At 40.3% G+C, this 24281-nt stretch overlaps 2 protein-coding genes across 3 annotated transcripts in view; one reads left to right on the top strand and one right to left on the bottom strand.

The window, feature by feature from the left end:
• Window positions 1–126: 126 nt before the first annotated feature.
• On the bottom strand, window positions 127–14679 carry fzd6 (frizzled class receptor 6). 2 transcript variants are annotated; one of them, XM_078253715.1, is made up of 8 exons: window positions 14540–14679; window positions 12849–13271; window positions 6834–7030; window positions 6157–6736; window positions 4596–5015; window positions 3512–3660; window positions 2968–3411; window positions 127–2813 (listed from the first exon to the last, which is right to left on the bottom strand). In XM_078253715.1, exons 2-8 carry the CDS (start codon window positions 13032–13034, stop codon window positions 2654–2656), a joined length of 2136 nt encoding a protein of 711 aa, XP_078109841.1. In that variant the 5' UTR covers window positions 13035–13271; window positions 14540–14679; the 3' UTR covers window positions 127–2653. The 2 variants fall into 2 exon arrangements, with proteins under 2 accessions (XP_078109841.1, XP_078109842.1); XM_078253716.1 differs by lacking the exon at window positions 14540–14679 and adding an exon at window positions 9155–9291 and having other exon boundaries at window positions 12849–12936.
• A 1127-nt stretch (window positions 14680–15806) lies between these two features.
• The window catches only part of klhl32 (kelch-like family member 32), a 48830-nt gene continuing 40355 nt past the window's right edge, over window positions 15807–24281 (top strand). The window contains exons 1-2 of the mRNA XM_078253713.1: window positions 15807–15968; window positions 17460–17581. Coding sequence (XP_078109839.1) covers window positions 17559–17581 — 23 coding nt within the window. The 5' untranslated portion in view covers window positions 15807–15968; window positions 17460–17558. The remainder of the gene's footprint in view (window positions 15969–17459; window positions 17582–24281) is intronic.

Raw genomic sequence — 24281 nt, 5'->3', positions numbered from 1 at the left:
TGATATATCGCCCAGCCCTAATAAGCAGTAAACAAAATATTGAGTTAACATGTTTATTTTGTGTTCTTTTTGGCCAGAAGAAGTGAAATATATCATAAATAGCAGTTACTGACTCACTCAAATACATTTTTTATTCAATTATATTTTATTAAAATGAAATTGGATACAAAATTCAGCTGACAAAATAGGCTACATAAAAAAAAAAAACAGTAAAAACGGCTCACAAAAGTTGTATGGAGCATTTCATAGACTAGGTACATCATAAGCAAGACCCCGTCCACATGCCAGAATAAGAATGTATACAGGTAGGCATACAACAGAAATACACTTTCCTCCTAATTGGCGTTATTGTAATTGTGCTGTGACTCCCGAATATAAAAGGTAGAGAACCTCATTGGAAGAATCAATCCCTTACACAGCAAAATAGACAGTACAGCATGGCAGATTTTCAAATAAATCACAGACGTTCTGGAAGTACTTGAGGGAGAAATACAGTATATGGTCTGTGACCATATGTTATAAATAACCCCTGAACAAAGCCCCAAATTTTCATTTTTTTTTTCTGTTAATTTAGGACTATTCATACTTATTTATTAGTGGTTTGTTCTTCTAATGACAAATAGTGCAAAGCCTGTTTGATTTGTTTCCTCAATTCGATTCTAAATCGTATGAATTCACACCCAGGCCGAGAACACAGCTCGACATCACACACGCAAAACATCTGTAGTTCTTTGAAGTTCTTTGAAAATGAGGAACTGCTCAAAGGAAGGCACATTCTTGTAAAAAAAAAAAAAAAAAACTATAAAGCTATACTTTATCCTAATTCACAGGACACGTCATTGAAGACTCATCTGTACAATAAGTGGTTGTACAACAGAAACAGGTTGGGACACGAAAATCAAGTGAAAGTAGTCTTTGAAAGAAAAACACTTTCAACTTTGAAAACTTTCCACTATATCAAGTTTAAAGCTACAGTTGGTAACTTGGTAAATACAACTTTCTGTCCCATTTGCTCAAGCTGTCACTGGATCCTGACAGTACTACATGAATCAAATCACATTCCTTGACCTTCTCCTGATGCTCCTAATAGAAAGGAGACATTCCTCCCCTTTCCGGAGGAACACCATGGGGAACTTATTTCAGAAAACAATATGTATGGTAGTAAACGGCGAGACAAATCGTTAATTGATCCCGATGTGAGCCATGAATAACACATATGATGATGATCAATTTCAAAGATCATTTTGTGGTAAAACTGTTGAAGTATAAGACTGTGGATATGCGTAATTAGAAAGACTTCTCGCTTCAAAGTCCCATAAATGACATCTCGCTGAAGCTACAATGCCTTTGGAACGGATCTTGCTCATTCTTTCGCTTCCCGGCTAATAAAAAGACACTGGATAAATACATCAGGTACGTGTTGTAGCTATTGAGGAATCCGAGCAGAAAGCAAGGTGAGGTCAACTGTGTAAGACCAGAAATGTAGTTCACTGAGTGGTTTAACACAAAGTGGTACTACGACAAACAGTGACTTTCTTGACTTGCAAAATTATCTTTTAAATTGACAAACATCATATGTGTAATTCATGGCTCAATTCAAACGGGTTAAAAAAAAAGATTTGTCTCTCCCTGTTCACTACTGCACATTTTTTTTTTTTTTTTTTTTACAAAATAAGGTCCCATGGGGTCCACCGGAAGAGGAGGGACTTCGCCTCTCTATGGTTTAAGGAAAACAACCAATTGGAGCTGAGAAGTCTCCAACGCAATGTCAAACTATGTGATAAACTGTCAAACTAGGCAGAGCTGATCATATATTACTGGGTTGAAACCTAGCAAATGCCATTAAGAGCATTAGGAGGAGGAACATGACTTTTTTCACAGATTATTATTATGTGCAACAGTCACGATATAGTGATAGTTTCAGCAAGTATGTTACCTACTGAACCTTTAAGCAATAAAGTAGCACGTGTATTACAAGATGAGGTTTCGAGACAAATCATCTTTCTAGGAAGAACATTAAGACATTCAAAAAACAGATGACCACATGAAGACTTTCCTTAAGTTGAACGTTTGGCAATATCATGACAATACCTTTCTTAACATAACTCTCAGTGTAGCGACTAGTCCAGTGAAAGACTTCATTTCTCAAAAATACAATATGTACATAAATATTGCATTTGTTTTAAAGTATGCATTCTATGCCATTGAGCTACAAATCTACAAACAGTAGACCTAACATTTTTAATGCATGCTATAAAATTAAAAAACCATTGGTCGTTGTATAGGTGGATCACAGCTGTGCTGCTGCAACATTCAGGTATGTAGTAAATGGCCAAAAGCTCAGTAAAGCCATTTAGTGCGTGACAGTGGTCACCCGCACTAAATAATCCGAGCCCTTTAAACTCTGCTAAAACCCAGATTCTGGTCTAAACATACCACGTTTGAAATACTCGAGGTATGTTACATTTTGCTGGCATTGAACATTCACTGAATACAATGTAACCAAAACAATCATAATCTGATGTAAGAAGCTTCTATGATGAATGATACAAATAGGTGCTATGGTTTGAAACAGATACATGAAACAGGATGGATGGATGGATGGATGGATGGATGGATGGACATACAAATATATTTGAGGGGGTCAGATGTCTCAGCAGCTGCTGTCCTTTGTGTCCTTGCTCTCCTCAGGCACCTGGCGTGCCAGCTGGTGGGTGGAGTCCTGGATGCTGCTGTGTGATCGGTTTAAAGCCGGATGCTGCTGTCCACTGGGGACGTGCCTGGCCTCTGAGAGCTCGCTCCTCGGAGTCATCCTAAAGGAGCCACATCAGGGATTAAGTCTGGTTATTATTTGTTCAGATGTAGTTCCGAAATGTCTATAATATCAACATGTAAAATACTGAAAGTAGCACAAGTGTCACGCCTGTGTTTTTCGGAAACAAAAGATGCAACATCTGTCTCACGTACCTCCCATCCGGGATTCTGTGCACGCTCTCTGAGTGGCTGCTGATCTTACAGGAGCTCCCCCCTTTGCTTCGTCTCTCTCCCCCTTCTCTCTCCCTCTCCCTCTCCCTTTCCCTTTCCCTCTCCCTCTCCCTCTCCCTCTCCCCCCTCCGGGAGCTTCGGCTAGGGGTGGCCCTGTCCAGGGGCTCCCTGGCTGAGGCCTCAGACAGAGAACCATGAGCACGGTGCTCGTGATTGCCCAGTGCAGAGGTTCCTTGATTGGTGGTGGTGGCGGCAGTGGAGGCATTGGTGGGTGCAGCGCCGGTGCTCGTGCCCATGGACTTGGAGATGACTTTGAGCTTGTGGGAGCTCGGCTTGTAGTGCTTCTTCTTGTGCTGGACCCGGCTGTTGTGCTTGAGGAAGAACTCGCAGGACTCCTGGAGCACGCGCCGGCTCTCAGTGATGGGACTGTGGGTCAGAGAACATGAGAGTATAGTCAAACTACGTGTCTTATTTTTTCATGGAAACTGAATTTGAACCTGTAACAGGACAAGATGAATGGTCTTACTCTCTCTTGCGGGTCCTGTTGAAGAAGTAGGCCCACTGAGAGCAGGTTTTTTTACTGCCGACCCAGAACACTGCAGATATTCCCACCACCAGCGTCATTAGGTATTTCACCAGAAACAGGGAGAGGTCAGGGCGGTCGTGCTCTGTTGTCTGGAACAAAGAGACATACACAAACCATAATAGAATCCTTGTGATTTATTGTGCGTAAACTAACAAAACCAGTTTTTGACTGAAGACAAAATCAAGCTTACCTTTAAGCTCAGATACTGATATTTAACAAAGGACTCAGCTACATTGTCCTTTTTACACCTTTTCTCATTTTTTCCTCTCTCCTGATAATTATCCCACTGTATGGCTGCACGCAATACAGCATGTGTTACACATTTGGAGTGAAAGTGGTTTCTATATTCACAGCCATTTTAAAATCAAAATATGCATAGATGTCGGTTTTGTGACCATTGGTCCTCGACATTGAATGCTATGTATTTAAGGGTCATTTTTTTTATTTTTGTGTTTTTTTTTTGGAATGGATATTAATGGCAAAACGCCTTTCTGGGTCAGAAGGCAGCTCACAAAGACCTTTTTTTTTTTTTTTTTTAACTTGGTGTATCCATTATCCATTCACCCGTAATACTGTCCTCTCAGTTACACAACCTTAATACCTTCTGTAGGAGTCCTTTTTGTGTGGCTAAAATTCAAATTGTCACATTTTTGTCAAATGATGTGATCAGACCGCATCTAGAGTTTCATTTGAACACAGGCTTGTGTGCCAACATTACTGAAAGAAGGCACAGAGCAAATGTGACAACCGCATGCATGCACGCACACACACACGCGCACGCACACGCACACACACACACACACACACACACACACACACGCGCACGCACACGCACACACACACACACACACACACAGCTGCTTCCTTTTAGTCAACCATAACAAGCTGCAGTCCTTCAATCGAGAGCATCAACCACATAAGTGGACATCATTAAAAAGACAGTGAGCTGGAAAGCCTTCTAATATTTCCTTTGTTTCTTGTTTAAAGCCATAACACCTTCTGCAAGTGAATACGCCACAGCTACCTTGTAGGAGCAGGGGATGCTGTACTCTTGACAGCGGTCGTTGATCCAGGTGTTCTCCCAGGTGCTGCGGTGACTCTGTTCGTAGGTGTAGCAGGCTAACAGGGTGACCAGCGGGACCAGGTAGAGGCAGCTGAAAACGCCGATGCGGATCATGAACTTCTTCAGCTTCTCCTGGTTGCGCTCGTCGTGCTGGATGACCTGCCGGACGTGGTTGAGAGAAACGATGCCCGCCAGGATGAGGAAGAGGCCGACTATGACGCCCACGCACAGAGGAGCCAGAACAAAGTAGCGCAGGGCGTCCAGGTCGTAGAGCCCCACAAAGCAAACTCCGCTGATGCTGTCCCCTTCCACCTTGTTCAGAGCCAGCAGCATGACAGTTAGTGCCCCGGGGATCCCCCAGGCAGCAGAGTGGAACCACACCTAAAGACAGACGACACGTGGTTCAATATTTTTAACAGTGTCCACGATCTTGGCTGGCTGTTATAGTTTTCGCCGATTGCATACACACTTGTTGCAGAATGTGGCTGATTGTGTCAAAACTCTTCACACAAGCCACATAAGACACACCACTTATAAAATAAATAGATAAATATCTCACTTCTATGTCAAGATGAAACTGCAATCAATCGGATTGAGAAATGTGGAGAGAACTATACAACCGTGAAGTTATTGTGGTTGGTGAACCAGTCCCGGACCAGAGTGGCCCGGTGACAACAAACCTGGGCTGCTGTGGTTTGTCCTGTACAACTACTAGGGCTGTACGATTCAGAAAATGTCACCATTCGATTCAATATCGATTTTCGATTCAAAAACGATTCTCTATTAAAAAAACGATACACAGTATGTAAATGTAGTTACTTTTCCCATGTATGTATGTATGTGTATATATATATATATATATATATATATATATATATATACATACATACATACATTCCTTAGTACATTCATGTGGATTTTTTATTTAGGTGATTCAGTATCTTTTATTGTCCATATTATTCATGTGGATTTGTTATATTAACATCCTGTTTATGATGTATGTGTATGTTGTGTATGTTGTGTGTGATGTCTGTAAGCTACTGGGACCTTGAATTTCGCTTTGGGGATCAATAAAGTATCTATCTATCTATCTATCTATCTATCTATCATGTGATTGCAGTAGACATACAATTAAAAAAAACAAAAATACGAATCGATTTTTTTGCACACCCCTAACAACTACATTATGGAGTGCATCCACAAATGTGTGTGGGTGTGTTGAAACTGCAAGAGTTTTCATTTCTTGAACAAAGTTTGTCTAATGTAAGAAACAGTGTGTAGTGTGTTGCAGAATTGCAAAAAGAGTGCAAAGCAGAAACATGTGTTTGTACTTTTGGTGCCTTTGTTAAAGGCATGGTTACAAAAGTTAAGGTTTTGGTGCTTTTTGTCGAAGCATTCACTTTCAGTGTGTAAGCAATCGGCAAAAACCTGCTTGTATTTGCTCATTTTATATTTACGTTCTTTGCTGTACTCTCTTGCTATTTGCTACTAACAGATGACCATCCATTTTTAAAAACATTACCGCTTTCTTTTCTATGGCCTCACAGCTCCACTTGGGTCCAGCAGCCAGGAACCAGGTGATGGTGAGTATGACCCACCAGACGATACCGGCAATAGAGAAGAAGTAGAGCAGCATGAAGAGCAGAGTGCAGCCTTTGCTCTGAGAGCCCAGCACCACTGTATCCACCCCGGCAGGATGAGCCGCTTTGGTACAGGCTGCATTGTTCCCCAGCAGGAAACCGATGAAGTATATGAGCGACACAAAGCTGTAGCAGACGGCGTAGAAGATTATGGGCCGCTCCGGGTAGCGGAAACGCTTGACGTCGATGAGGAAAGTGAGGAAGGTGAAGAGCGTGGCACCCAAGCAGATGATGGAGCACACGCCGATGAAGTTCTTGGCAAATTCAATGTCGTGGGGTTTGAAGTACATGTTGGAGCAAGGCGGAGCACAGTCCTGGGCGCCGAGGAACGATGAGCCATGGCCCGGTTTGGTCTTCAGCTGCAGTGGGCACCAGAAGCCAAGGTCCCTCTTAGCTGATGAGGAGCTCATTGGGGTGGTTGCAGGAAGTGCCGAACCATCAGGAGAGCTGCATGGGTCCAATCTAGTTGAAAACAAACAAACAAACAAATCCTTCAATGGACCGATCAAGAACCACTGGTGTTGCTCGTGCGGATTGTCTGTCATTGTGGTTTTCTTACTTGTCACAGTGCAGCTCAGCAGGCCAGGTGACACCAAAGATTCGGATATTCTCCTCGCAGTCGGACAGAACGGCCTCGCACTGCTCTCTGCAGGGACGGATCACTGTGTTCTCCTCCGTGCACGCTGGGATAAAGGCTTGGCACAGGAACTGATGGACGTCTGGAGAGCAGCGCAGGTTTGCCAGGGGCATGAATGGCTGGAGATTAAGAGACAGGTTTTGTTGTATGAAAAATGACTGTCAATATGAAAGGGCTGTGATTCATGCTTGAAGTTTATCTGAAAATACATGAATTTTTTTAAGTGTGTTCTGAGCAAGTACAGATACACACCCTGCGAGTTTGAGCATCTTCTATCACACAAAAACACGCGTATTCAAAATATTTCGAGATAGAATTGTCTTTGGATATGTTAGATTTAAACATTGCTTTCACCCTTGAAAACGTGATCATTTCAGGCAGACAGTAGCAATCTGTAAGATCACAAACCTTTGAAGATGCAACCCACAGCTGGAAAACTGACTTTTTCCCCATAGGTTTGCATAAAGAACCCTATGTGATTAAATAGCATAACATGAGCGGGAGTCATAAATGGGAATAAGGAGTTCTGAGATGATTAAAAAAATGTATATTACATGAAATAATTGTTTTAGTTTATGTATTGTTTTAGACTTTTTCCCCCAACCTTTTCTTTTTTCTTGTGAAAAACTGGGTAATTTCAGCAGGATACAACGGGGGAAAGTAATCAGACTTTAAGTGACCAGGTCGATATAACCCACACGTACATACACACATATAGAAGTGCTGATGATGGGTCCCAAGTGGACTTTGCTTCATTTTAAGGAGTCACAAATCAGCAGGTTTGGAAACCTGCTCTTCATAGAAGCATAAACTTTGTTTTGTTGATCTGCGGTGATCTATAGGGCCACACAAAGGAGCCCATTCACTGGCTGAGAACCATTTTCTTCCATTTCAACACACTGGTCAAAAGCTTTGGGGGGCGGAGGGGGCAGGAAATGACTGCACGGACATTTGGAAACACACAACGACAGGCCAGGAAGGCTGGAATGCACAGAGCTGTTGATAGGTTAGGCTGTAGCTAAGCCATATTATTAGTGTGTCTACAGCACAAAATGTGTGGATTTATCAGTGGCATACTCAGCTTACACTGAAGACAACTTCATTCCACTTGTTCAGATCATCTCCATGCTGATGTTTCTAAATCCTTGGATTTTGATTAAATGTATACTTCTTAGGTTCCTTTATTATTGCTATGTATCATTGATATCATTGCTTATATCACCCAGAATACTTTGTTCAGTCCGGACCCTTTGTTGGAACATCATCAACCATTGTCAGACCAACATGCATAGACAGACTTCTGTCAGTCTGTACTGCTAATATTTGTACACAAAACACACACATACACTCCAAACAGTCCACTATTCAATGTTTCCTTTCCTCTTTTTTTTCATGAAATCCAGTCTGGCAGTAGGCCCGTGTCTCTGGGGCCTGGGCTTGCCCCCTCTGACAGTAAGCGTCCTTGTTTCTCTCCTGTGGAGGTCCTGGACTCCTCAATGAGCTCCCCATTGCTCAACAATCTGACCTTTATTTGCTTTATGACAGCGTTACTGTAAAAACTGCCCTCATTTCTGAACCCTTCAAACAGGATCAGCAGTACAAGTTGAGCTGATTTTTTCCTTAAAAAGGCAAAATCCTCTCATATAATTTCATAGCAAAGTACTTCAAGGATTAAATGATTCGAAAAAATGGCCAGAAATCACTTTTCAAACTTTCACTCAAACTTTTTGACTCAAACGTGTTCCCTGTTCGTCGCAGTAGGTCAATCGGTCCTTCCATCATCTTTGTATTCTAAAACTTTGATGTGTTCTATTTCAAAAGCTGGCAAACCCCTCGTGGAATCTTGAACCAAGGGCGGAAAAAGGTTAACCCTGCTCCGGAAAATCCTACTGATAGGCTGGACTGAGCCCATAACGAAGCAGAAGTCTGCTTGATGGCAGCGTAAGGACTTTGTGATAAATCACTGCGTACTTTCAGAGAAAGCTATGTACAGTATGTAATGTTGAATGTAGGCCAGAGAGTGCAAGCATGTCACCTGGGAGACAGGACTGTAGGGGTAAGACCGTGTACAAGGGGGAAATGAGTGAGTGATTAACGGAGAGAATACTCATTGTGGTATGCAGGGTAGGCTTTGTGTGAGACTGGGTGTGTCCCTCCCCTTCCTCCAGAAATCAAAGGCCCCTCACAACAAAGTCGATGAAGTTGCCCGTGGCCAAGGTTCCTGTGAAATAAGAAGCCTATACCTTTGCCAGATGCCACACAAAAGACTCCTTCAACAGATCACTGTTGACGCTCAACACTCTGACACCAAATGTGTGTAACCAAACCCTGGCCTTCAAGGAATGCCGGGACACTGGATGCATCTACTGGTGTACAGAAACTGTGGAGACACAAGACAACACTTGGTCTAAAGACATGTTAGGAAAAACAAGGCCAGTGACCAAAGTCAGAATTTGAATTGTTCTCACTTTTTTATGTAAAAATAATAAAAAATAACAAATTCACAAATTAATACTGCAGCTACTGTATATCTTGACACTTTTATCAAAATGTTGGTCACATTTGTGGAAACTGTCTGAACTTCAAGTCTCTGGGTGGGCGTTTCCCATAGCACCTGTTGACTGGCATTTTAAGTGCTGCCGTTGCTAGGAGATGTGCTGTCAACTTTCATGGTGCACTGCTGACTGGAGCAAGTCATAGCCCTGTATAACCTACAAACGACGATACAAAACATTTTCCCCATTTTTCAACAAGCCCACATAGCATTGGTTGTGTACCATTAGCCATGTAAGACGTCTGTCCCTTTAAAGTGCTCATATTATGGTCATCTTCAGGTTCATAATTGTGTTTAGAGGTTATATCAGAATAGGTTTACATGGTTTCATTTTCAAAAAACACCATATATTTGTTGTACTGCACATTGCTGCAGCTCCTCTTTTCACCCTGTGTGCTGAGCTCTCTGTTTTAGCTACAGAGTGAGACATCTCACTTCTGTTCCATCTTTGTTGGGAGTCGCACATGCTCAGTAGCTAGGTAAGGACTACTAGCCAGTCAGAAGCAGAGTATGAGGGCATGCCCTGACAGTACCTAGGTAAGGACTACTAGCCAGTCAGAAGCAGAGTATGAGGGCGTGCCCTGACAGTAACTAGGTAAGGACTACTAGCCAGTCAGAAGCAGAGTATGAGGGCGTGCCCTGACAGTAACTAGGTAAGGACTACTAGCCAGTCAGAAGCAGAGTATGAGGGCGTGCCCTGACAGTACCTAGGTAAGGACTACTAGCCAGTCAGAAGCAGAGTATGAGGACGTGCCATGCTAGCAGCTAGGCGAGCAAATGCAACAAAGTGACCACGTTTGTCTCTGAAGTAAAGGCTGGACTACAATAGAGCTGTTTGGAGCAGTTTGTGAACAGTGTTTTCTGTTGGACATGGTAAGTCCCTTTGGGGGGGACTTTTCACTTTGGAAATATATAACATGGACAAAAAAGATATATAACACAATTAAGGAATGGGAAAAAGCTAAAGCATAATATGAGCACTTTAAAACATCTAAAGCATAATATTAGGTATTAGCTATTTTCCAATGCATTTGTGTCTATCTGACTATTGTGAAAAGAAATCTTTGAAATTGGTCCAGTCTTGAGCGAGAACGCTGTAACCGGCAGCCTAACCCTACAGGACAAATGCAGATCGTCAATGTACGACAACTAATCATGCTGTTTTTGCCACTGACAGGCTCAGATTGTTATAAGTGTGTATGGAAGCAATATTAAAAACTATTTTTAGCACCCACCCCAATAGATATTACGTTTATCAAATTTGGTTTGATATTTAGTTTGTTATTTGGTCAGTCAGAGGCAAACATGAAATAAATCATGCCCCCTTGAGAACACTAATTGAGGGGGCACTATTACAACAGAAAAAATGAAATAAAAATAAAAAATTATATTTCTGCTTTTTGGTGATTACAATTTTGACCAAATACTGTAAGTACATAAAGTAAATACAAACACCAGTATATCTCGCTGGTATTGAGTTCACACATCCAAACTACTTCACCCAGTCTAGCAATCACTCTGTGGCTTTGAGTTGCAATAGTCACCGCATCAATTTCTTGGCAAAAATGGATTGTAATTTCCGTCGGACTTTAAGAGCAAAATGAAACACATCTGCTCAACAACAGACAGTGAGCACTCAGGAACCAACTTTACATCTTTTGTACCTCTTCACCTTCATTTTATATAAAGCATCACAGAGCGGCCAGACTGAAAGTTTGGTGACATCACCCCACATGGTTCTTGGTAAACATACCATACCTACTTGGCAAAAAAAAAAAATGTACAAAAAGTTATCCTACCTGGGACAGCTAATGTGCAAAACTACCTTCATTAAACTGAAAGTACTGCTATAAATAGTGTCTCCTGTTTTCAGCATTGCCACTATCTTCATTTTAGGGATAATCCTGGTGATTTTATTGTAAGACAACTTCAACTGCAGAGTATGTAACCCCTTGACTGTAACTATTCCCTTGTACAGTAGGTTGTTGCCTTAAATAAGAATGTTGTTCTTTCTTAATCAACTTTTCTTGTTAAAGGAACCGTAATGAATTGTTCCAGTGAGGAAGGCATTCACACAGATTCAGTATAGTTCACAACAATACAATCTCAACAGTCGATTTACTAGATAGTGCTCTATAACAACCAGGCATGATTTGTGGACAAACTGTGGCTGGTTAATTGTGTGTGCCTGTTGATGTCCATTACAGAATGGTAATTATGGTTCAATCAATATGCGCTTCTAAGAGCTGACGGACACTGACATTTATAGACTGAAGCCACTAACAGCACTAATCATAGTGATTATTTTGAGTTGATGTTCAATGTGACTTGAATTATAATTTATTTACAAGCAGAGGAAGCGTCTCTTCTATCACAGGCCAATATAATTACAACTCTCCATGGAAAGCCCAGACTAATGAGATTCTTTAAAGGTGGGTCAGCAGCTGTGAAACCCCTTAATAGAAGGTTTTCCAGCAACTTATTCCAAACTATATGACAGAATCACAGATATGTTCTGTGTCAGTGTGTTGCAGTTCACCGCTGAAGCAATAAACAATGTTCTCCCAAATTCAACCTTTTTTGCCAATACCACGATTATAAGACTGGATTAAATCTGTAACACATTGAGTCTTTAAATTAAAAGAAAAAGAAGTCATAACCAAACAACACATACATCTAAATTATTAAATGTAACTGCATATTTTACAGACTGTTATAGTTGTCATGGAAAGTACATAAATTGTATTGGCAGTAAACAAGATTGATTGGCTAACGCCCATCGAGGCCAATATTGGCACAATTCAGTATATCAACAAACTCATATATGTAATGTAGCTCTGGGGAGTTTACTCCCCGGAGTCCTTATGTTTGTTTTTTTCGCCCAGCATATTTCCTTGGATTAGGATGGCACCAAGATCTTGGTTGCAGCTGTCGCCGTGGTCCTGCTGCACTCCCTGCTACACCCGGCTACGCTCTGCGGTGCCCTGCCGTGTCCTGCTGAACCCTGCTGCGTCCTGCTACGTCCAGCTATGCTCTGCTGTACCACGCTACATCCTGTAACGCCCTGCAATGCTATGAACTACTACGACTACCATTTGTAGTCAATGTTCCATTATCTTTATTGTGACTATTATTGCCACTGTTCATCACACCCCCAACCGGCAGCGTCAGACACCGCCTACCAAGAGCCTGGGTCTGCCGAGGTTTCTCCCTAAAAAGGAGTTTTTCCTCGCCACTGTTGCACTAAATGCTTGGGGGAATTACTAGAATTGTTGTAATTCTTTGTAAATTATAGAGTGTGGTCTAGACCTACTCTATCTGTAAAGTGTCTCGAGATAACTCTTGTTATGATTTGATTTGAATTGAATGTTATGAGGACTCACCTCCATATTACTGGCTGCGATATCTTGGTCGTAGTGCTCCATAATGTTGGGAAAGAAGGTCATGTTGTAGGGCATCCCCAAGCACCGATGCACTTTGATGGGCTCGCAGGTAAACAGGCTGTGGGCACTGCAGCTTCCCACCCATATCAGAGCCAGACAGGCCCACAGTGGTCCTGGCATCGGCATTGTGACAGCTGATTGGTTGAGTGACTGTATTGTTTTGTGTGTAAACTACAACAGGTTTTCTTTTGGCTCAGTGGAAGAATACTTTGCCCTGAACGTTGAAACCCCCTGGCTCACACTGTCATCCACATTTTACTTCTCCTGGAGTCATCTCAGTGGAGCCGATGGGTCTAGCAGCAGGTAAAACTTTCCCATCATTGGTCAGGATGCCTCTGGGTCACAGATTGAAATTCCACATCCCTGAAAGTAAAGTATTTATATCAAAATGGGTTTATACTTTCAGCTCCACAATGACTAAAACATATCTTGAGAGGTTTGTTTTGGACCACAACCCATTGATGAAGATTTGTCTTCAGGAACCTAAGCTAAAAAGACTTTTGTAGGTGGTTATTACGGTATTTACTACAAAGTTGCAGAGCAGAGACAGACTGAAGCCCTATCATCAAAACAGTATGCCATACAACCTCTCATTGTGGCAATAAGGGGTCACATTAAGCTAACCAACTTAAAATTAAAATGAATTAAGCATTTCCATTTCGGGACTGTTCGGAGACACATCAAACAGACGGAATTAAGCCAGGGGGCCAATATCCAGTCAATCCCTGTGCTCACTTTAAATGCATGCATTTACAGTGGGTGGGGAATGCTACAGATCCAGGCTGATTCAGCAGAATGAGTCTGAGCTTGTTGATGCACATTAAACTTCACGTTAGAGTGTCATTGTTTCACAGCACACACTTGAATAAGAAACTAATCTTGAAAGTCTGACTTTGGTTGTAGGTGGCCCACACAGGACCAGTTTTGGATATTAGTTCTGGTTATATAGTCTGTATACCTAACACATGCACGTCTGTTTTAAAACAAATAAAGTTAATAATTGAAGGTTTTTTTATATGAAAATATGGTCTTTTGAGAATAAAAAGATGAGTTGTTTATGTGGCTGCTTAAATTCCTGATGCTTATCATATGCTGAGATTATCACTGGTGGTTAGTATAGTTTATCTAATAATAACCAACGTCACTGATAAAGTAACCGCCTTCAACAATCTTCATAGATTGCATGCTAATTCATAGAGCTGCACTGAAATAATTGTGGAATCTGGGTAAATCATTTGGTTGGTTATTAGCATAAACCTTTCGGTTAGCATTTTAGCAATGATTAAAGAGACAATAAAAGTTAGCAAAGCAAATATTTAACACGTTCCACCAACAGCACGTCGATGCAACAAGCACACATGTAAAGTTACAGGTTAGTTACAACATGAATAAGCCCTTATTACATCTTCAGGACTTAGCATACCCCCGAAGCTAAGTTATTTAAAAAAGCATATCAGTCTGTGCCGGTCAGGAAAGCCGTTTTCCCGTAAATTACAAGCCAAATGCGGTGAGAGAGTACAGTAAACATGCCTGCCTCGGTCGCTGCCATGGGACGGGGCCTGAAACAACTTCGGTACAAGAAAGTAAACAAAACTTTGAGGGTAAAAAAAAAACGAGACAAAAGGACTTACCCCCAACTGCCCAGGAGTTCGTATAACAGCTGACTACATAAATGCTCGTTGGAGCAATTCTGTGGGGAATTTGGTTAGCGAGTTTCCTGCGACAAGCTCCAGCACAGCCCCTTCGTCTTTTCTTGTCCGGCTGCTGTGAAGTGAAGCTGCCTTCGGGTGCGTTTGGAAATGTCGGTATTTCGTTATGAACCGATGTAAGCACTTAATGGATACTGTTGTCTAACGTATTTTAAAAGTTATAACGGTGTTAACATTTTAACAGTGTGGTAAACGCTTACATACAAAAAAAACTATGATCAGAATATTAGCCTATCTCAATTAAAGGGTGCACTTGAATACACCGACAGCAGTGAAATGGGTATTGACGGGAGCACTTGAACGCATAGCAGATGGGCAGACGAAGGATGGGACAATGCAAGACAAAATGTCAGGGAAACTGTAAGGAACTTTTGTAACTGAAATGTGTGACACTAAACGGTGTCACAGCAGTTTGGTTGTTTAAGAAAGTCAACATGTATCATCATTTAGACAGACACAGAGTTTTTTTTTTAACATATCATCAGGAGGTTCTTTTGCTTTTAGGCTAGCCTATGTGAAAAGATGAAAAGTAGTTGCCTAGGTGAGGATGCTGCAGTTTTCCTAAATACCGCTAGATGGAAGCAACAGATTTATCAATTTAGTCCAGAAATATAGCTAACTAAAACCCAGTAATACCTTCAGTGGATAGTTAACAAACATCAAAGCAGCAGTAGCCTATTATACTGTGCTCCACCTGCCCTAATGACCAGTCGCCACTGCCAGTATACAGCTAAGAAATACACCCAAAGAATAGGCCTACATATTCTATAGGATAATAGTTTAGGCATTACAATTAGGCTACTACACACATATTGCATGTCTGTATTGAAGTAGGCTGTCCAGGATAGGCCTATATAAAAACCCTAATGTGAAGATAGCAGTAACATCACAGCTGAATATAGGCCTAACACTAACGCTGCTTTGACAGTTATTAGTGGAGCAGCCCGGTGTTAAATTACAGTAGGCCTAACAATAATTAATCATTCTATTCCTCATTGGCTGGAACCCTACGAGGACCCCCTGGTGTCCCTACAGGCGCCTATCATACTGTGTGGTAAACATAGCCTACTGACAGTCACACAATTCGTCGTGTCCCAATTATCCACCTGGAGGCGCTGTATCCCCTCTATGTCCATATTCATGTGACCGCCGTGCAGAGGCGGGGCTATAATGTAACAATTTAGGTGCTACAGTGTAGAAAGTGTCCGCGATTGAGCGCATCTGCCCGCCGTTGAGCCCTCATTTCCTCTCGCCGCGGATGTACAGGAGACCACCCTCGGACATTAAATGACATTTGTAACGGAGACGCCGCCAGAGGGAACTGGACTGATTCATAACACATTCATATGAGGTGCGTGAGCTTGTGGCATATTCAGATAAGAGGGAGCCCGAATACAGTTAATTCCTGCCAAGCCGCAATAGGCTATAGAATTTGGTATCGGATTGTCTGAGTGCGCAATGTGATGGATGCAACAGGATTATTCTGCTCGTACGGAGGAGGAGGTTTGTTCTCCGTCCCCATAGTTTGTGGACCGAGGCGCTGGCCTGTTGCTAGGAGACCTTTTGACAGCTATGAGCTTTTGGAAAGTGAGAGTTAAATGTATTAATGGTGTCTGGTTCTTTGGCAACCCAAACATTCCTTCTTCTCCCCAATCCAGTTCCAATTGTGCGCTGTTGTGGTGGTATCCTAATTGCCTCTTGTGCGTAAAAGACCACATTTACCACTGTGGTTGTGTTCAGTCAGGAGATTACAGTGTTTTGCAGGGAAACAATGGCCTACTTGTTGTGATGATCAGATCCTAAATATATCACCCTTCCGGATATGTTTAATCTTTTCTGAGACCAAAAATGATGTCATTTACTCATGTATATATATATATATATATATATACTCATGTTAGACATTCAAACAAATCATAAGGTATGGGATATGTTGCTGAATATATTGCCATTTCCAATCAAAACTTCATAAGCTGCCCATATTGAGGACATTTGTGGAGACAAAGATAGAGAGAGAAATGGAATATTACTCAGGATTTGGCACTTGTGGTGTAATTGTCAGATTTGATTACGAGTACATTTGCTTGATTTAAATGTTATATACAAAGAACCTCACCACCAACACATATTTAGGTAAAGCTATGAAATGTGTGCAGCAAGTGTTGGCCTGTTTTGGGGGTGGACTCAGGACCATTTAAGCTCATTTTCTCCCTCAGTCAGTAGCAGTTGCCTGCTGTGGTAGTGCGTCTGAAGGACAGAACAGATCAGTGACTAGATCTGGCCTATATAGGCTACACTTAAGGTAAACCACACATACACAGGCTTCATCATATATGTAATAATAGCCATATTAGAGGACCAGGGACGACTCATTGTACAGTGAGTAAGTCGTTTTTCAATCAGAGTATCCAGAGCAGCTTGGATTTCAGTGCATCTGTGCTGACCTCTGTTTTTCTCTTGGGCTGCTGGGTATTATCTCAGGGTTATCAGATTCAGGTGTGTAGCACATTATGTCAAGGTTGTAGCTACACCGGAGGGACTTGGTGTAATTTGGACTCTCTTCTTGTTCTGAGAAGTGCTGAGCTTGTTTATTCCCTTCTCTGAAGTCTGAAGTCGAGCTGCCTTTGGCTGTCACAGCCGCCGTGCTGTACATGAAAAGGGCTGGAAAGAAACAGCTATAAGAAATGTCAAAGTCAAGGCCAGTGCAGCTGAGAGAAGGGACAAGTCAGCATTAGGATTGACGCGCGGTTGCATCCCTTCACACATCGCAAAGGAGGTTGTCATGGCGGCTGGGTCGAGTGGATGGACTGAGTAAAACTGACATGCTGTTCTGTCCTATCAGGCTGATGTACAATCCCAGTGAGGAGACTACAGTCCTCAGGAGCCACACAGCACCTCCCCTCCACCTCCACCACCATCTCCTCTTCTTTTCTCTAGGGGCATGCCTTCTGAACCCAGACTCAGGTAAGTGGTAGCCTGTCCAAACGTACTGTACACAGAGTATAGGTAAATGCATAGATTTCTGACAAATAAGGTACACTCTTTGCCTTTACCACCTGAATTTGCTGTTCGTTTGAGATTACTCCCGCTTATTCATATAATAGGAATCACAGAAGTTAAATCAAAGAGTCATAAACCACAGATGATCCCAACGGAATTTAACTTGGATGATATAGAGGATTATAACATGTTTTCAAGGAATATAGAGAATGATATAGGTAGAGGCTTAGTGCTTCATGTACACAAAACTTTAGAAGCAAAAGAAATGGTAACTGTTTCAGAATTTCAAGAAAGTATTTTTGTTAAGATTAAATGTGGCAATAATGAGATTTTGATTATTGGATTAATTTACAGGTCAGATAGTGGAACAGAGAGCAACAATGATAATCTTTTGGTTTTACTAGAAGAAGTGTCAACAATAAAACATTCATACAAATTAATTATGGGGGTTTTAATTTGCCAAATATAGATTGGAGATTATTAGAAGTGAAGAGAAATAACCTCATAACATTAGATAACAGGTTCTTGGATTGTATTCAAAATGTATGGTTGTTCCAACACGTTTTAGAGCTAACAACGTGGCGAGGTGGTGATACCCAACATGTATTGGATCTTATTATAACAAATGAGGAACATATGATAGATGATATTCAATATCTAAGCCCTTTAGGCAAAAGTGATCATTGTGTCCTGTTGTTTAAGGTAATTTGTTATACACAAATGTTAAATAACGTACCCATAAGAAGGAACTACAATAAGGCCAATTATGATGAAGCATGTAGGGAATTAGAGAATTTTGATTGGATATCACATCTATATAATTATGATGTTAATAAAAAATGGGTACTAATAAAGTCTAAGTTGAAGGAAATAGAAGAGAAGTTTGTACCTCTTGCTAAAATGAGGTCCCATAATAATAATAAAAAAATACTCTTTTCCATTAGATGACATTACAAAAACAAAAATCAAAGAGAAAAATAATCTTGGAAGGTAAGCATTACGAAGTAAAAAAACAGAAATATAGCAGGCTTATCAGAAAGTTCGTAATATTGTGAGGATGAGAACGCGAAATTTAAAGCGAAAATATGAAGAGGAATTATCCAAGCAATCTAAATATAAACCAAAAGGAACTTCAGAAATAAAAGGACAAAAATAAAAATAGCAGTGGGTGATCTATATTGCAATCAGAATAATACTAATTCTTTAAAAACAGAGAAAGATATAGAAAAGGCAGATATATTGTCAGAATACTTCTGCAGTGTATTTGTTGAAGAGCCTGACGGGCAGATACCCAACGTACCAAGGTTGGAAGTTCAGCAAACAGAAAATCTTGAAATAACAGTAGAAGATACAAAACGACTTTTACATAAAATTAATGTATATAAATCCCCTGTACCGGATTTGATACATCCTAGGATTTTGAAGGATTGATATTGCTGAACCGCTAACCGTACTATTTAACAAATCATTAGAGCATTCAGTTTTGACTGGAAAGAGGCTCAAATTAGTGCAATTTTTAAAAAAGGAAATACATCTCTAAGCTGGAAATGATAGACCAGTTAGTTTGACGTCAGTTGTTAGCAAGACAAAGGGAAAACTTATAAGGACATATATAGTCAACCATATGAAAAGTAATACATTATTTAGTAGTAAACAAAATGGCTTCATATCCGGGCGGTCAACTTCTCTTCAGTTACTCACAGTTCTTGACAAATGGTCACAAGCTTTGGATAGAGGACAGACAGTTGACTGTGTATATCTGGACTTTCAAAAAGCCTTTGACACTGTTCCTCATAAAATACTGCTATCAAAGTTAAAATCCTATTGTTTAGACAACAGAGTTATTTATTGGATACAGGATTTTTTGTACAAACAAAAACAACATGTGGTAGTGAATGGTGCCGCCTCAGACTGGAAGCCGGTGACATCTGGGGTCCCACAGGGGTCAGTTTTGGGCCCTGTTCTCTTTGTAATATATATAAACAATCTGCCAGATATGATACAGTCAGATTTTTTTTGAAGGTTTACCTTTTTGCGGATGATACTGAAATTTTCAGAATAATAACAAGTGACACAGACCGAGCCCATCTTCAAGAAGATCTATGTAGTATGGGCAAATGGTGTGGCCAGTGGCTATTAAAAAAAATGACACTGTAGCCAATCATGTAGTTGGGGATATAGTGGTTAATCCAGTACAAGAGGAGAGGGACGTAGGTGTTGTGGTGGATGGTTCACTTGAATTCCACACACATATTTCTGAAAAAGTTAAAAAAGCTACATCAATGATTGCAATAATAAAAATAACTTTTCAAAATGTATGCAAGGATATATTTTTACCTTTGTACAAATCCCTGGTAATATCTCATCTTGAATATGCAAGCTCCGTCTGGTGTCCATATAAATTAAAATGTGTAGAAAAAATTGAAAGGGTCCAGAGAAGAGCTACTAAATTAATTCCAGGAATGAAAAACATGTCTTATGAAGATAGATTGAGGAAATTAGGTTTTCCGACTCTCATATTTAGGAGATACAGAGGAGATATGATTCAGGTGTATAAGCTTGTACAGGGAATGTATGATGTAACAGTTGAGCCTATCTTTCAGTTTTGGAACAATAGGTACGAGATACGAGGGAATTCTTTAAAACGTTACCCTCGAACATGCCTGTCTGAAAAGAGAAAGAACTTTTTCACACTGCGGTAAAATCATGGAATGACCTTCCAGAAGAAGTTGTGCGTTCAATTCCTTTAAGAATAGGCTGGATGCATTTTGCCTGTCAAAAGGTGTAATGTATAATTATAAAGCTTGTCAGTAATTTATGTAATTAATTTATGTAATTAATTTATGAATTGTTAGAGAACTTAAATTATGAAATGAATGTGTTTTTATAAAATGTTAAAATGTGAATATATATATATATATATGTTTTGTGTCTTTTAGAGTCTGGGATAGAGGATTGTATATCCTGTACCAGAAATCTTTTCAATAAATTTACTCTATGCAGACCAGTCATGCTTGCCGTGCGTAAAATATAAAATGTGCACCCTTTTGGAAGACGTTCTGTTACCATGACTATTTAGACACAATTTCAATGCAACAACATTGTTTAAAACCAAATTAAATTACACACACGTGCAGAACATTTGTCACTAGATTTCAGTGGCTTGATTATTTAGCCAATCAGAGCCACTGGAGAGACAGTTGAATGCTATGTTATTACATGCTCAATGCACAAACAGAACTGTTCCTTGAGCAGTTGGTGTATCAAGAAATGTAGACAAAGAGCCATTAAGCACCATTCTTTATTTTAACCTAAGGGAAATCTTTGTACTGTAAGATGAATATCTTGTAAATAATAATAAAGGTGTTCCCAGTATGCAGGCTCCACTGACTTTCTGTCGTTATCCAACTTATTGTTTGGATGTAATGGAGGTTAGACTAAAGCCATGTAAAGGCTGTATGTTCTATATTTTTGTTATTGTCAACAAAGCCTATGAAAAGACCAAAGCTAAAAGTTAGTCCTTTTCTCAAGACTGTCAATGCAGCCTATCTCTAGCTCTCATCCTCAAACCCAGTCCTTCCTACTGAACGTACCTTCTCCTGATGTAAATCTTAAAAACGGGTCACAAATAGGGTTGCAAAATCCCTGGATTATTGATGTTGAAAACTTTCCATGGGAATTTATGGGAAATAAAGTGAAATTTAGGTTGCTCAGGCTCTATTTACCATGCCATATGCAGATTGAAACTAATAACATTTTACTGTATCGTAAATTGCAGACATAATCCAAAGATTTGCCAACTAAATCCATTAAATTGTCAAGTGTGAAACATTACATGTGGTGAGTTAGCTATAGCTAGCAAATGTAAGCTGTAATCTTGAAATTTACATTTAAATAAATGTCTGTCACTATCCCTGAAAGAAGGGTAACATGCTAGCCTATGGACCACTGATGAAAGTATTGCAATATATTTATATTTGCAGTATTACAAACTAGGTGTCAGGCGTGAAATAATGCTGTATTATAGTTTTTTTTTCATCATGTACAAAAAAATTGAACTATGCACACAGTTCTTAAAACCTGATGCTCATGTATCAACAAGACTCCAAATCATAGAAATAAAATGATATTCGTTCTATTTCCATGGTCCAGACCATAGAAATAAAACATTTTATTTTAACATTTTATTTCTATGGTTTAGATTTTTAAACCCTTTCTAAATGGAGAAAAATGCATTGATAAATTTGAGCCAACAATATGGGCTGTGTGCAAACGTAAGGTACAACAAGTCATTTATAAAATAAACATAATACAGTAAAGAATGAATGTCAATAGATTAATTAAAACTCCTCAATTAACATGCTCAATCCAGCTACATCCCACATGGTAAAACAGCTAGCAAAAACTAGCAGAAGATGTTAACAAGTTATAAAGTGTGAACTTTGCTTCAGGCCACTATCTGTTGGTTCACTGAATTATCATAAGAAATATAAAATATATTCATTCCAGTAATATAATCCCAATGTGCCTGAGAGCATGTAGCCCCTTGGCTCACACACTGCAGTAGTGTTGGCAGTAGTGTGGGCTGCACATGTGATGGGAGAATGCACTGTGCATACAGAGAGTTGTACATTTACTGAATTCCTGTTTAATGGGATGCTGGCAACTGATCCGTACATGTGTTGAAAGAGTGCACTGGTTGCAATTCAATAAAATGGGCATTGATGAAGAAATCTGGGGAACTGATTGACTCGGAGACTGAAAAAGGTTCAGGAAACTATAATGACTTCCTGTATGCAGAAGCATTTATTGAATCTTGATATTATTGAGAATTAGGTTTAATATAATACAAGTCAACCACCATGTAGTGTCATGTAATGCCAGCCCAACTCTGAAGTGTCCGCCTTTCTAAGGGAGTCTTTAAAGCTTTAGTGCGTAACTTTTTGATATTAATCAACGTCCGTTACATTCAAGCCATTGCCAAATGAGTTGCTACAAAGGTAATGAAGACTATCAGCTCCACACAACTCTCTCAGTATTTCTCAGTATGGCTATGTTCAGAAAATGGTATCGTCCGGTGACTTTCCCGCGCAGAAACTCAAGTGAAGATAATGACCTCTTCTGAAGAGTCCATCATGTTTTTTTAATCCTCCGTGTCCTCCTTGGCTACTAGCAACTGTGTGGAGGAGAGGTGGGGGCGGGTGCGCGATCATGTAAGGCTGTATCATGTGGACGCGTCAACAGTGCTGTTGTCATTATTTAGAATTCATCATGGGGGCGACTGAAACTACGCACTATAGCTTTAACTTATTCTGGACAGACAATATTAGAAATAAATAAGCAACGATGGTCTTTCTCTAAACGTTAATGTATGCAAAGATATTGGAACCTAAACACATTCACACACACAGCGTTCACTCCCTATGCCACTAAGAATCAAAAAGAAAACAGGCAGATTAGTATTTTTTATCAGGTAGCTGCTACTTCTCCAGTCATCTCGACACACAGAGTAGAACTATTACTTTGCCTGACACAGGTCGTGACCTAATGCTGTTATGTTGGCCACTGACCCGAATGTGACCTGGGGTACCACTGTCTCTATTTACCCAGCATGGTAAGTAAGCTGAAAATTCCCTCACAGGCATACATTTAACCAAAACATGCCATAAGACCAAGCATGGCTTTTTATGGGTATCCATTCCCAAATAAGTTCACTATTATTTAAGTTTAAATTGAAATTGTACAAAGATTTCAAAGTTCCCGAGCTTCTCTTGGAAATTTTTCAGAAAATTTCCCGATCCACTTTGTAATCCGTCCAAATATTCCGACCCTTTGTAGTCAAGAATATATAGTCCATTGCACATCAGCGATGCTCGCTGCTGAAAATTCAAAATTTTATAGATCAAGGTCAGTTTTCTAGTTAAGAGGAGTACTATTCAGCCTGTGAAAATTGTTGTTGTATTATTTATTCTGTGGCTCTGGAGGATCAAGGATCAAGACTGAAAAAAAAATTCAGATGATTTTGCTTTGAGCTTGACCATAACTATTTAACTGACTAACTTTGGTATAAATTGGGTGCATGAAATGTGAAAGACACAGGCAAGGATAGTCTAGAAAATGTATGCTCATGTCATGTTCCATGACCATTCTTTCTTTCTTCAATCTGCCTCTTGTGAATCAACTAGTTTTATAAAAGTGCCTTACTTAATTGCTGGAGTAGCCCGTTAAATGTGTAGATACATCATAGTGTAGATACATCATAGTCTACAGCTTCAAACTGATCAAACTTTATATTTTCATGTATTCAATATCATCAAGGACATCAAAGGTTTCACCCCTTCTCAAATTCCTCATAGAGCTTCTCTCTCTCTCTCTGAGTTGCTAAATCCTTTTAATTTCCCTTCCCTCTCAGCCAGCACGACAATTTTGTCCTGTTCTCCCTTGGCTCCCTCCGACAGAGTCCAACAAGCAAACAAACATCCTGACTCATCATTCATCCTACCTCTGGCCCATAGTGTGCACACACACCCTCCCACACACACCCATTATTTCCTCTGTCTTACACACCATCATCATGAAGGTGACAGAGCAAGCGTTCTGGTAGACAGCAGCATTTAGAGTAATGGCCGCAACTGTAAGTGAACAGAGATGGATTATCATGGAC

The sequence above is a fragment of the Sander vitreus genome, chromosome 6 (assembly GCF_031162955.1).
Source record: "Sander vitreus isolate 19-12246 chromosome 6, sanVit1, whole genome shotgun sequence".
NCBI classification, from domain to species: domain Eukaryota; kingdom Metazoa; phylum Chordata; class Actinopteri; order Perciformes; family Percidae; genus Sander; species Sander vitreus.
This window is presented reverse-complemented; position numbering and strand designations above follow the sequence as displayed.

What these genes read in the sequence shown, in the direction of transcription:
- fzd6 (XM_078253715.1), bottom strand. Translation starts at nt 13,034, where the DNA reads ATGCCGATGCCAGGACCACTGTGGGCCTGTCTGGCTCTGATATGGGTG. An exon ending in GCTGAGCTGCACTGTGACAA is followed by an intron (nt 6,737 to 6,833) that starts GTAAGAAAACCA and finishes GTTTTCAACTAG; the next exon opens with ATTGGACCCATGCAGCTCTC. An exon ending in AGGCCATAGAAAAGAAAGCG is followed by an intron (nt 5,016 to 6,156) that starts GTAATGTTTTTA and finishes GTCTGTCTTTAG; the next exon opens with GTGTGGTTCCACTCTGCTGC.